This window comes from Sciurus carolinensis, chromosome 14 (assembly GCF_902686445.1).
Source record: "Sciurus carolinensis chromosome 14, mSciCar1.2, whole genome shotgun sequence".
NCBI lineage: Eukaryota > Metazoa > Chordata > Mammalia > Rodentia > Sciuridae > Sciurus > Sciurus carolinensis.
The window spans coordinates 2,265,100-2,277,440 of NC_062226.1; the positions used below are offsets into that span (position 1 = coordinate 2,265,100).

A 12,341-nucleotide genomic window follows, 5' to 3' on the forward strand; every position below is an offset into this window, starting at 1 on the left:
CACCTCCCGGGGTGGCGCCCAATGCCCGGGCAGCCTCTCTCCCACCTGACCAGCTACGCGAGACACCCGCATGCACACGGGCCTCCTGAGTACACCTGAGCCCTCGTGGGCTCTCGGCGAGGGGGGCAGACTGGGACAGGAGGCAGGGCGGGGGCTCCCGCCTGGGGCGCACGGGCGTGTTCACACCCATTTCCCTGCTGACCACAGGCACTGCAGAGTGGCAGAGGGAGGCCCCGGGGCCAGGTCGGGAGGAGGCGCATGTCCCTGCCCTCCTGAGTCACTGCCAGGGAGCAGCCCCAGCCCCACCTGTGTGCCCCGACCCCCACCAGGAAGGGGGTCTCCAGGCTCCTCCGCACCAGAAACTCCATTTATGCACCTTACAAAATCATCCCGACGAAGCTAATACGACACACTGAAAGTGCAAAGTCGTTTACGACGCGATAAAGCCAGTAAACCACAGCCCCGCCCCATCGAGATCACGTTTAAGTGTGAAAAACACTTCTGCTCCAAGGACGGTGACATCAGCGCTGAGTCAGCAGGCTCCTGGGGACAATCCACGGCCTCTGCTCTCAGAGGGACCGTGGGTCCCTGCAGCACTGGTGGGTCCGGGAGTCACCCCCTCGTCCCATGGCAGCCGCCAAGCGACGGCTGTGAGCTCACAGCCCTCCAGGTGCAGCGCCTGGCCCAGGCCCTGCCACCCGCCTGACCCCCACCCCAAGGTGCCTCCTGCTCACACCGGGAGGTGGGGTCACGGCCTGCCAGGACCGGCCACTGTGCAAACCCTGGGAACCGACCAGGCATGGGAAGCAGCTGTCCTGGGTGCCGGGCGGAGCGGCACTGCTTGGGTCAGCTTTCCAGCCAGCCACTCTTGCTACCTGATGGTGCCTGACCCGGCCATCTCGAGAGCCAGCCCAGGGCACCTGGAGACGGCCCCAGGCCCTGTTACCGCTCAGCGTGGGGTGGGCTCTGGCTCCCAGGAGGAGGCTCTGGACCAGTGACAGGTGCTGGCTGGACAGACTGCCCAGAGCCCTGCTGGTGTCCAGTTCGCAGGACAGCAAGAGGAGTGCAGGTGCCAGGTCCAGATCAGGGGACTTGGTGTGGTGAAGAAAGACGGTGAGCCGCCCTGTCAAGCCGTAGCGTGGCTGAGCCAGCAAGGGGCCACTCTGCACCTGCCAGCAAGACTCCTCGAGTTGGTTCCATGGCTTCCTGCTCCTTTGTAACGTGGCTCTGAGGCAGTCCCAGCCGTGTGTGGCTCCAGCTGGTCTCCGTGGCACACTGTGGTCACAGTGGCATGGCAGCTGGAGACAGTCACCTGCTGTGACCATGGAGCGGCTGTGGGCCGTGGGGCGCTCGTGAGCCAGAGACGCACGTGGTCCCGGGCACCACCCAGGGCTGCCCACCTTCTTGGCCAGCCATGTAGAGGAGCAGGGACCCCTCTACATGTCACGCAGGAGGTTGGGGAGGAAACCAGGGCTTGGGGAGGCAAGCGACCTGTCAAGACCATGCGAGCCCAGTGCCGGGGCGCTGAGGCCCAAACCAGAGTCAAACACAACGGGCTCCCCGCTGTAAGGGTGAGCTGCAGCCAAGGTGGACAGACCCCCCGGGACCAGCCGAGAGCCACCTCTGGAGGGTGGAAAGAGGTTCTCACGGTGCCTGGGCCACACATAGAGCTGGCCCCGTGTGGGGGTTGTGCAGCCTCCTGAGGGCGGGTTTGGAGTGAGCCCCGTGTGGAGACCCAGAGCCCTGAGCCAGGAGGCAGAGGTGGCCTGAACCAGCCCCGTCACCCCTGCCACCCTCCAGGCAGGACCCTGTGTCTTTAAGATCCACGTTCCAGCTCCTGGTCCTAGGCTGACTGATGCACCTGGTAACCAGGTGACAACTGAATGGGTGCAAAAATGAAAGCATGTGACCACCCCTCACTGTCTCCAAAAGCCACAGAGGGAGGCACGTGGGGGAGGCAGTGCCCCTGGGAGACGGTGCCTGACCTCCCCCATGGCCACGCACCTGGGGTCAGTGCTGCTGGCCCAGCTGTTCCCTCCAGCCCAGGCCACGTTCACCTCCTGCTGGAACATTCACAGGCACGTCCCCCCCCCCCCCCCCGGGGCAGAGTGCAGGTAAAAAACGGCGTCTCTGTTTGTATAATGGCTAAATATCAGTACCAAGTCCACAGAGACCGGATGCTAGGAAATCCTGCTTTTCAGTGAAAGGAGAAGAAAAAAAACATGAAGAATTCATTAAACTCGAGCCCCTGGGACCAAACCTCAAGTTAAAGATTCAGATCCACTCCCCTTCCCTGTAATTCACAGTTTACGGCTACAACAGCTGCAGTCGCCGTGATCAGAGTGTCCCTGGGTGGGACAGGCCACCGTCTGACTCTGCTGTGAGCGATCCCATCCTGCTCTGGGTCTAGGGCGCAGTGCCCACCAGGAAGGGCAGAGATGGGGGGAAGCGGGCACCTGGGCCTGCAGCCGGACTGCACTCGCTGGAGCCTCAAAGCCAGACGCGGGCTACAGGCCACAAGGCACAGACTGGGGACTTCGACTGCCCAAGGCCCCTACCTAGGAGACACCTCATGCCAAGCCCCAGCTTTACAAGGCCCCACGTCCCTGTCCTCCAGGGAACCTTGGTCTACGCGACCACTGAGGGACGTTTCTGGAAGCTGCAGGCCCCCAGCTCAGACTGGAGACCGAGGAGAAACGGCACATCAGAGCTTGTCCTCAGCACTGGCCAGGGTGCCCAGGCCTTGCCAGGTGGAGGTCAGGGCACAGACAGGGTCAGGCCATTCTCCTGCCACTTACTAGCTGAGAGACATGAACTGTGGCACTGTTTCCTTATCCGTAAAACAGGGACAATGTTTGCACAGACCTGACACAACTGTGGACACGGATGTGAGATGGAATCGCGGCCTGTGTGTGCCAGGCACTGTCCTGTTACCACGGTGTCCATATCAGACCATGGGCATGGGGCTCATGCCAGGGCCCGGGGCTATGGGTGAAGAAGTCCCAGAGCCTGGCCACAGGAGCCTTCTGCCCACAGGAGACATGTAAACACCTAACCACTCTGTGGCCCTCAAACACCTGGGGCCATCAGGGGTGGACACCTGGGAAACCAGCCAGGGCGGGGCACATGCGGCAGCCAGAGTAGGAGCCACCTACGCCTGGGCTCGGCAGGTGAGGTTTTCCAAGGGGGAGAAAGCCTGGTAGGGGCGGAGGGTCCAACCCAAGCTCAGCAAGAAAGGCAGGTGCAGATCAGCAGAGGAAGGTCCCAGGCCCCTGCAGGCGCCATCCTGTGGAGCCGGGAGCCCCGGTTGCTGTTTTGAAGAGGCAGGCTGAGGCCCAGCAGGTGCCCCAGGTGCTGGCTCCTGCTCGTGTTAGGTGCCTCCTTGCCAGCCTGTGCTGAGGCGGGCAGAGAGGAGCAGGGTCTGCCCAGGAGGCACCCGCAGTTTATCCAGGAACCCAGAAAGGGCCGCTGTACTGTCGTGAGACAGGACCAAAGTGGCCAGGAGGCCCGGGCCTGGGAGGGCAGTGGACATGGGGGCCGGGGGCTACCGGTGACACCCTGGGCCTGGGCAAGCCCTGCACCTCCCAGGCTCAGCTCCGCCCCGTAGGACACGGCTCCCCACCTCCCCTGCTCGGGCAGTGTGGCTCCCTCCCTGGGAGCCACCAGAAGACCCCACCCTGGCCACGGCAGGCTTGGGCTGTGTGTGGATAGAGCAAAGAAAGTCCCCAGAGAGAAGGCTGAAGCCAACACGGTCACCCAGGGACAGGGACACAACTCCACCAGCTCTGCTTGCTCACCTGGAGATCATGAGCTGCAAACCCTACTGTCCCCCTCTGTGCTCTGGAGGCACCATTCTAGGCGACCCCAGCAAGCACGGAGGCCAGGAGGGACGCCCATGTCACCAGGTCTCCAGAGCCCCACAGGAGCAGACCTCAGGAGGAGGCCCACCGCACCAGGGGGCTGACACCCAGGTCACATGCCAGACAGGACGGTGGCCTTCTAGAAGGCAGGCTGCCTCGAGTTAGGGCTGCCCATCCCTCGGAGCCCTCCAGAAGCCCACACGCCTGCTCAGGCAGGAGGGACCACGCCACAGCCGGAGGGCATGGGGATGCTGGATGGGACAGCCCCGGGCTGCCCTGAGTGGAGGGCGAGTCCGCCCAGTCCTGGACACCAGGGACCTCCCCACCCCTGCCTCCTTACTCGGCCAGCTCCTCCAGGCTGCGGTAGACGTCATCGTCGTTCTCTGCGGTCTCCTCGGAGGGAAAAGGCCTGCGGAGAGAAGGCAGGATGAGCACACAGGGCTCCGGACCCCACCCTGTGACAGGACACAAGGCCGCCATGTTGCAGACGGAGCACAGGCGGAGGTGCCGAGGGAGGAGCCCCAGGGCTGCCAGGGGACGTCTGCAGAGCCACGTCCCATGCCAGGCTACAAAGGCGGTGCCCCAGGAGCAAGGGGTCCTCACCCAAGGAACAAGCTACCAGCCATCGGGTCAGGGGGACGGGACGGGGTTGAGAACGCCACCCCAGAACATGCCTCTAGAAGAAACCGAGAACCAGCCAAGGCAGGAAAAGTTCTTCGGTGACCCAAAAGAGGCCGTCCGCTCCCTCAGGCGGAAGAAGGTGAGCTTGGGAAGGCAATTCCCATTAGCAAGGGGCTGTGCGGAGGACAGCAGCCCAGGCCCTCCTGCCCCCAGGACGCGCACCTACAGGCTCCGCGGCACACCCACCCAGCCCGAGCTCGTGCCCCAGGCCCCTGCACTTCCAAAGCTCGGTGGCCTGCACACTCTGCCACCTGGCCCCCCCTGAGCCTCACATTCGTACAGGACTTCCCTGCACACGTGTGACGCTGCTCTTCTCCAGCCTGGGCCAGCCTGGCCCGCAGGCCAGCCGCAGGGCCGAGGAGCGGGAGGAGAGGCCTCGGCTCCTCCAGCAACCCCAGGCATCGCGCTGCTCTTGGTCCTCTGCACAGGCCAGGCAGGCCCCACAGGCACACCTCCCCAGAGCAGCCAAGGGGACAGCGGGCACAGACAGAAGGCCAGGAGGCGGGGGCTACCGCTCCTTCAGAACAGGCCAGCCGTGCTGGCGATACAGCTCATCACGTAGAGTGCTTGCCTCTCAAGCTCGAGACCCAGGCTCCAGTCCCCGGCACTGATGGATCATGGAAATTCAAAACTAAACGAAACAAACCAAATCAGAACAGGCCAGCCGGCCCCTCCACGTCTCCCTGCAGCCCCGGGTGTGACTGCTCTGGGCTCCCAAGGAAGCTGCTGCCCAGCGAGCTCGGGAGCCCACTGGAGTTGGCCCGCCCAGGTACCAACTGGGATTTCTCCCTGGCCTGGGGCCAGGCAGACGCTGGCTCAGCCCGGGACTCGGCAGGACCGGCAGTAGCTCCAGTGGCCCTGCCAGCGAGGAGGCCTGTGTCGGGCACCAAGTCCACTGGGCTAGGGGCTGGAGGCTAGGCCCAGTCTGCCCTGTCCCAGACCCGCAATGACCTGGGCCTAGGCCTGAGGTCACAGGACCAATCGACCAGGTCACTGTCCCTGTCCCCACACCCCGTGGCTTTGTGGCAGCAGTAACAAGAGGGCAGGGTGGCCAGGCCTGGCCCTGCCTGGTGGGCTCCCTCACCATGGCAGCAGCACCCTCAGCCAGGAGGGCCCTGCAGGACCGTTTCCCCTATAGGCCTGAGGCCGACCCAGACCCTGCAGGAGGTCGTGGCGCTTGGGCTGGTCCGCAGTGGCCCCGCAACACACAGGCGGCCCCAGAGCGCAGGTGTGGCCGCCAGCCAGGACGTGACGGGCCCGCTGCCAGGGCCCCTGCCCACATGCCACCACCGCCACTCAGGAGCACCGCCGCCGTCCCCAATCATCACCTCAGCCACTTCTGCTCTTTCCAACTTGTCTTAAATTTAAATTTATTTTGGATACACGAAAACAAAACTGGAACGTTTATGGGGTACCACAAGATGTTCTGATATGCTTCATAGGGTTTTCTTGGCTTAGTAAGGAAAAAAATACCAAAATTCCTATAGAACAAGCTTCACCTATACATGGAAAACTTCAGGATCCGCTCCCTTCCTACGAGCGTGGTGGGTAAGGATGCGGACGAACGACGGGGGCCGTGGGGGCCCTTCCCTCCATGACGCAAGCACTGGGTCTCGTTCAAACGCCAACACGGGGTGTTTGGGGGACAGCACAGCAGGGGACTCGGGGACCCACTTCCAGGGGCCACCTACTAATTGGTCAGGGAGGAAACAGCCGGCTCCATGCGGCGGCAGGTGCGGCACCTGGCCCCAGCGGGCATCTACGCTGCAGCCAACGCTCTCGGCCCAGGGCTCCCTCCTCCTAGACTCGGCCTCCAGGTGAGACCCACCTGCCCTGCCAGGTGGGCTGAGCCAGGGGCAGGGAGCAGAAGAGAGGCTTCAGGTTAGGCGAGCCCAGGTCTGAGCCCCAGGTTCTCCACCCACTGTGTGACCTCAGCCTAGACACTTAACTTCTCTGACTCTGTTTCCCTGGAAAATGAAGATCATGGCACCCTGTCCGGAGCGACCTGAAGAGGAGTGTGGGCTGGCAGGATGACCTGCACCCAGCAGGACCCACAGAGGAGCTGTGGTGTCCCCCACCTGTCCTCGCCCAGCCCCTTCACTGCCGGAGGGCTGGGGGACCTGCGAGCCCCTGCCCTCCCCTCCCATGCCTGCACCAGCTCTCCTTCAAGACCAGTGGCGCCCTCTAAAACAAGACGTGAGGGTAATTCCCAATTCTTTGGTCTGCTTTTCTTTTCCAATTGCCTTGCAGGCAGGATTCTCCTGGTTTCCCTGTCCCCTGTCCCCTCAGTGCCTGGGCTCAGCCCTGGTTCTCCTCTCCTGGGCCTGCTCTACTCCTCAGAGATAAATAGGAATCAAAGTCAAAAGAACAACACTGCTGCGCACAAAGCCCACTACTCCTACCCTAGCGTCACCATTTGAGGCCACGAAGACCCTTGAGAACAGAGCTGCAAATCCGATTCATTTCTGCCACCACCAAAGACAGGCCTCGGCCAGGAGTGGGGAGCCTGATGGGGACTGGAGGGCTCGGTGCGCTGCCTCGGGGGCATGGCTTCGAGGTGGGGAGGGGAGCCTACCAGCTCGGCCCTCCACCACACTCTCTGCAGCTCCAGTGCTCTGTGGGCCCCACTCTCCCACACACCCGAGCCCCACACCCCTCAGGGCTCAGTGCAAACCCAGCTCACAGGGAGACCTGTGGACCTGCCCAGGTCCACTTCCATCAGTGCCGGACACTAGAACAGCACAGGGCTGACCCACCCATGGCCAGCACAGCCCCTGCCCCAGCAGCCCGACGCAGGACACCCCCAGGCTTCCTCAGCATCCCCACCCTCCCCGAGGGCCTTTTTCCGAAGCCAGCCTCAGCCCCAGCTGCTGCGGCCCATCTGCACGGGACAATCAGTCCCAGTGGCCCCCAGGACCAGAGGGATCGCCACCCAGGGAACAAAGACCTGAAGACAGGACAGCTAGTGGCACTTGGCCCAAACCCAAATACCAAACAGAGGAAGCAGGACCCCACGGCCCAGTAACTCCAATGTGCTGCCCCACTGCCCTCCTTCCTCAGCTGCTCACAGGGCACCTCCTCCCCGCTGACCACAGCTGCTCGCCATGGCTCCAGGGAGCAGGCACAGGGCGCTCTGGCCCTGCCCTCAGGACTCCTGTGACTGCCCTGCACAGTGTGCGCCCAGCGCCCCACGTGCAGGTGCGTGGGGAAAGGACCCAGGGCCAGAGGGAGGCAGCGCCCGGGGCTCCTGGGGCAGAGGGTGCGGAGGAGGACCAGCCCTCAGTGGGTGGGGGCCGCTTCCTGGGAGGCCAGAGGTGCTCGCTGGAGGCCAGATCTGGTAAGACGAACCCAGAAGCCAAGGACAGAACCCCAAACACAGCCGCCCTCCTTCAGAGGCGGGTCCAGTGCCAGAGTTCTAGCAGGGACTGGTCAGCTTCACATCCTCCAGTGCTTTGGCGAGGGCCTGGGACCGCGAGGTGGGCGCCAACGTCAGGAGGTACAGCCTGGGAGGGGCTGGGGCCGCTCACTACGGGAGCCCCAAGCCCTCCTGACCTTCCCGTTGCTGCACAGCCAGCCGGGGAGCAGCGCGGGGCTCGCTGACCCCAGCTGGCAGCAGGCTCCTCCGCACGACTGTGTCTAACCCAGTGCCCCACCATGCGGGGCTTCCCTGGACCCTCCAGCAGAGCAGGGACCCCTCAGCTCTGAACACACAGACCCGCAGGGCGGGTGTGACCGCATCCCTGGGTCGCCCTCTGCAACCACCCTGGCCAGAGCCAGGCCACTGCCCATGGTCCACCCCCACACACCCTGGAAACAGCACAGGGGAGAAGCGCGTTCCTCTGAGGGGAGGCCGGCGGGTGGTGCATGAAGGCTGGCTGTGCCCGCCTGGCCTCGGTTTCCCCAGCTGCAGGATGGGAGCAGGGGTACACGGTCTGCCTGGGACAAGGCTTGTGACCACGGGTGTTAAGATGCAGGCAGCCCCTGCCCTCAGCCAGCACCCCACAGCCCACTCTGAGCACCCAGCCCGAGTCCGTGGCCCCTACCTCTGTGGGCACCGGGAGCTCTCCTCCAGCCAGCGCCCCAGGACACATGGCTTCCGTCGAAATCGCCCAGTGCTCCCAAGTCCCAGGAGCTCCTCTGCCCTGCTGGGGCCAGGCAGGCCTGCTCCTCCCTGGCCCCACGATGCAGCTGAAAAATAGCATGGCCTGAAATAAAGGTCCTGGTTCTGGAAGGTACTGAAGCTTTGGGTCAGGGCTGGGCTCTGCCCAGCTGAGCTCAGAATACGGACCTGGTGTCTGCTTGGCAGTCTGTGGGCATTTCAGGCGGCCGTCACCAGCCTCCTTGGCCTGCTCTTGGCCTGTGCAGGGAGAACGCGGCTCCCGTGCCTTCACGGGGCCATCCCCAGGGGTGTTCACGGCGAGCGGCAGAGCAGCCCTCAGATGCCCCGTCTCCCCAGGCCCAGCCCAGTGCCCGCAGAGACAAGGGACAGGAGCAGGGCCCTGGTTTCCATCCTGGAGGGAGACCAGCTCACAGCACCCGAGGACAACCTCAGCCTCAGGGCCCCGGTGTGCCCAGCTCTGGCCTGCAGTGACCAACCGTCCCGGTTGCCTGGGCCTGAGGGGTGTCTTGGGATTAGGGACTGTTAGCCCTGAAGCGGGGACAAGCTGGTCACCCAGACCTGCATGTGGTAGGCAACACTGCCTAGGGTTCTAGTGGACACTGTGGTGGGGCCCTGGCTGGCTCTCAGCTCCCTACCCCAGGTCCAGCTCCACAATCAGGCTGGGGCAGGGGACAGGGGTGGTGCCAGGCTGCCCTAGGGTTCAGGGGTCCCTCATTCAGGTGTACGAAGACCAAGGTGCAGGAGCTGGGCCCTGTGCCCCTGCCCAGAGCATGGGAAGTGGGCGCCAGGCTCCTCTGGCACTGCTCTCTGGGGAACCGCAGTCAGACAAACCTGAAAGGGACGTCAGGAGCTGCAGCCCCAAGACCCACAGGCCCCTTTAATTATTCAAAGAGGCACCTGGCACAGCCCTCTAATTGGCAGGGAGGCTTGAGGCCCCGGGGTCTTGCTTATTAAAACTGCTCTCCCGCTAAACGGCCTCAACCATCGGAACCAGCCAGGAGGGACCTCATCTCCCGGGTCGACTGACACCCATCCAGACGGGCACCTAGGGGAGGAGCGCCACACCCACGCAGTGCGCCCACCTCGGAGATGAGCAGGCCTGTCCCCTCCCTGAAGGCACCGCGCGGCCAAGGGCGTGGGACAGGCACAGAGAGCACTAGCAGGCGGAGGGCGGCCCGGCCTGGGGACACACAGGGAGGGCTTCTCGGAGAAGGCGGAAGGGGAGCTGGCCTGGAGCCAGGCAGGCTGCGGCAGGAATCCCGGCCAGGCCCCGGCCTCCGTGCCTGCGGGAACCGAGCCCCAGCACCAGCTGACATGCAGGTAGAGGGGGACGCGCCTCCTGCCTCTCAGGGACCTGTGAAGGAGGGGAGGGAAGGATGACATGGCCTGAGGTAGGACGGGAGGCGGCAGTGGGGACACGAGGGTGGAGGAGCCCAAGTGTGGCCTGCGAAAGGGCCTGTGGCCCTGTGAGCCACCGAGACCTTTGACCCCGGTCCAGGAGAAGCAAGAGGGGCTGGGAGGTGGGCCCTGACCTCCGTCCAGGAGTCCCCGCAGGCGTGAGGGAGCCAGGGCAGGGCCAGCTCCAGGCCCTGGGGACCCAAGACCACCACAGAGCCACAGCAGAGAGACCCCGAGGGACCCCAAGCCCAGCAAGGCTGCTTCCAAAATCCCACAAGGCAGAGGAGGACCCGCAGACCTCACGGGCAAGAAAGAAGTGCCCTGCACCGGGCGGCAGCCTGGAGGGGAAAGGCCAGCGCGTCCCGGTCCTGCTGCCACACTGCCTCGCCGGCCACACAACGGGGCTTCCTCCCAGGGGAAAACCCCACCCGCATCCCGCCTGGATGAGCACTTAGCACACGTCCAGGGGCAACAGGAGGCCCTGGGGCCTGCCCACATGATGGCGGGGCAGGCCAGCAGGGAGGCTGCAGAGCTACCGCCTGCAGAGCCCCGCCCAGGACAGCACGCTGGGCCTCTGGGTGCTTCTGTTGCTGCAAACACACTGCAGCATGGTCCCTGCCCTGGGCAGGACCTGGACAGCCCACATTCTGCTGCCCTGGGCCTGGAGAGCCTGCACTGAGCTCGGCCCTGCCGGGCAGAGGGATGGACCAATGAGGGGTCACTGGGACCGGCAGGTCCCACACACAGAAGGAAACTGAGGCTGAGGTGTGTGCCTGCCCAAGATTCCCGACCATGGATGAGGACAGAGGCCCAGCCTCCTATCCTGCAGCTCAGCCTCCAGGTCCAGCAGTGCCTCCACAGCCCCAAACTGCTCCAGGTCCCTGGCAGCTCCCACAGGGCAGCTCAGTCTTGCTCTGAGGATGGGACACCCAGCGCTGCTGGAATGGACGCCCTTTCTCCTCTACAGCCATGAGGGGTCCTCCCTGCAGTGACCTGGCGCGGGCCTTTCCCAGCAGCACAGGGGAGAGCCCCCGAGAGTCCAGAGGAAGAAACCTGACTGTGTGAGCCTGGTGTTCCCTGCAGCATCGGCTCCCACCCACACGGGGGCCCGAGGAAAGGCCTCCACCAGCAGTCTTGGCACAGACGTGGAGAGCTCGCCATGCAGGCTGCACCTACTGGGGAGGTTCCCTGTGACCTCAGGCAAGACCCCTCCCTCTCTGAGCCCAGGGGACCGGCGTGACACAACCGCTGGGAGCCCTCTTGTCCCCTCCCCCCACGTCCTGCAGGCTTGCTGGGAAATGAAGGGTCAGCCTGGTGGCCTTGGCCTTGGCGGGCTTCGGAGACCAGAGACCGCTCCCTCAGGGGATCGCTGTCACGGGGATGGCAAGCCCAGAGCCCGGCCCTCTGAGCGTGGCCGACGTCACTAACCCATCAGCCGGCACTCCAGCAGGCAGACTCTGAGAGAAGCAGGAAGGAGGTCAGCCCCCCTGGTCAGCTTCCCCAGGAGAGAGCTGGCAGACCTACAGCACCACAGTGACTGCCCAACAGTCCCAGGCAGAGACACAGCCTCTGCCCAGTCAGACGAGACCCTGGTGGGGCACGGGGGACAGGCGCACCCACCCAGCTGAGAGGGCCCCGGTCACTCGAGCCTCCTCTGCATTCATGAACGAGAGGGGGCGCAGGACGTGGGCTGACCGTGGCCCCACCACAGGGCCTTCCTGTCTCCCCCCAGGGGGCATGCCAAGGCCAGAGAGTGGTGAAAGCTGCCCAGGAAACCGTCCAGGAACGGCAGAGCTGCCAGGAGCCAGATCCTACACCATGCACAGGGATGCCACGCCAGAGGGCCCCTGTCCCGCCCACACCTGCCTGGCTCCTCCTGTTGGCCATCAGCCCTCACTCCCACCTGGACGTCCACAGCCACCCCTCACCTTCCCAGCCTCTGCTCTGGAGTCCCAACAGGCCACATGGGGCCAGGAGGGCTTTGCACAAATCCTCAGAGGTCACTGGCCCAGGGTCTCCCACCCCACGAAGGAGAGACTGCCACCGCCTCCCTCCCTATCCAGGCCTCCCTGTCACCAGCCTGGCTCAACAGCCCCTGGGACAACAGCACACACCTGGGAGTGGCTCGTCACCCCACCCTGAGACCCGTCTCCCCCAGAACCAGGGGCCGCTCGGAGGCTGCACGCAGTAGGTGCACACAACCAGCTGGTGGGCTGGGAAAATGAGGGGCCGGAGGGGCCTGCTACATGCTACGTGAGGCCTGTGTGAGGACAGGATGGGCC

The 12,341-nt window shown here is 64.4% G+C and overlaps 1 protein-coding gene across 5 annotated transcripts in view; it reads right to left on the reverse strand.

Annotated features, from left to right (window-relative positions):
• Vav2 (vav guanine nucleotide exchange factor 2) overlaps positions 1 to 12,341 on the reverse strand; it is a 141,378-nt gene that overhangs the window by 43,970 nt on the left and 85,067 nt on the right. For all 5 annotated transcript variants that reach the window (XM_047524711.1, XM_047524710.1, XM_047524709.1 and 2 more), the window contains exon 4: positions 4,201 to 4,269. In XM_047524711.1, the coding sequence (XP_047380667.1) occupies positions 4,201 to 4,269 (69 nt within the window). The remainder of the gene's footprint in view (positions 1 to 4,200; positions 4,270 to 12,341) is intronic.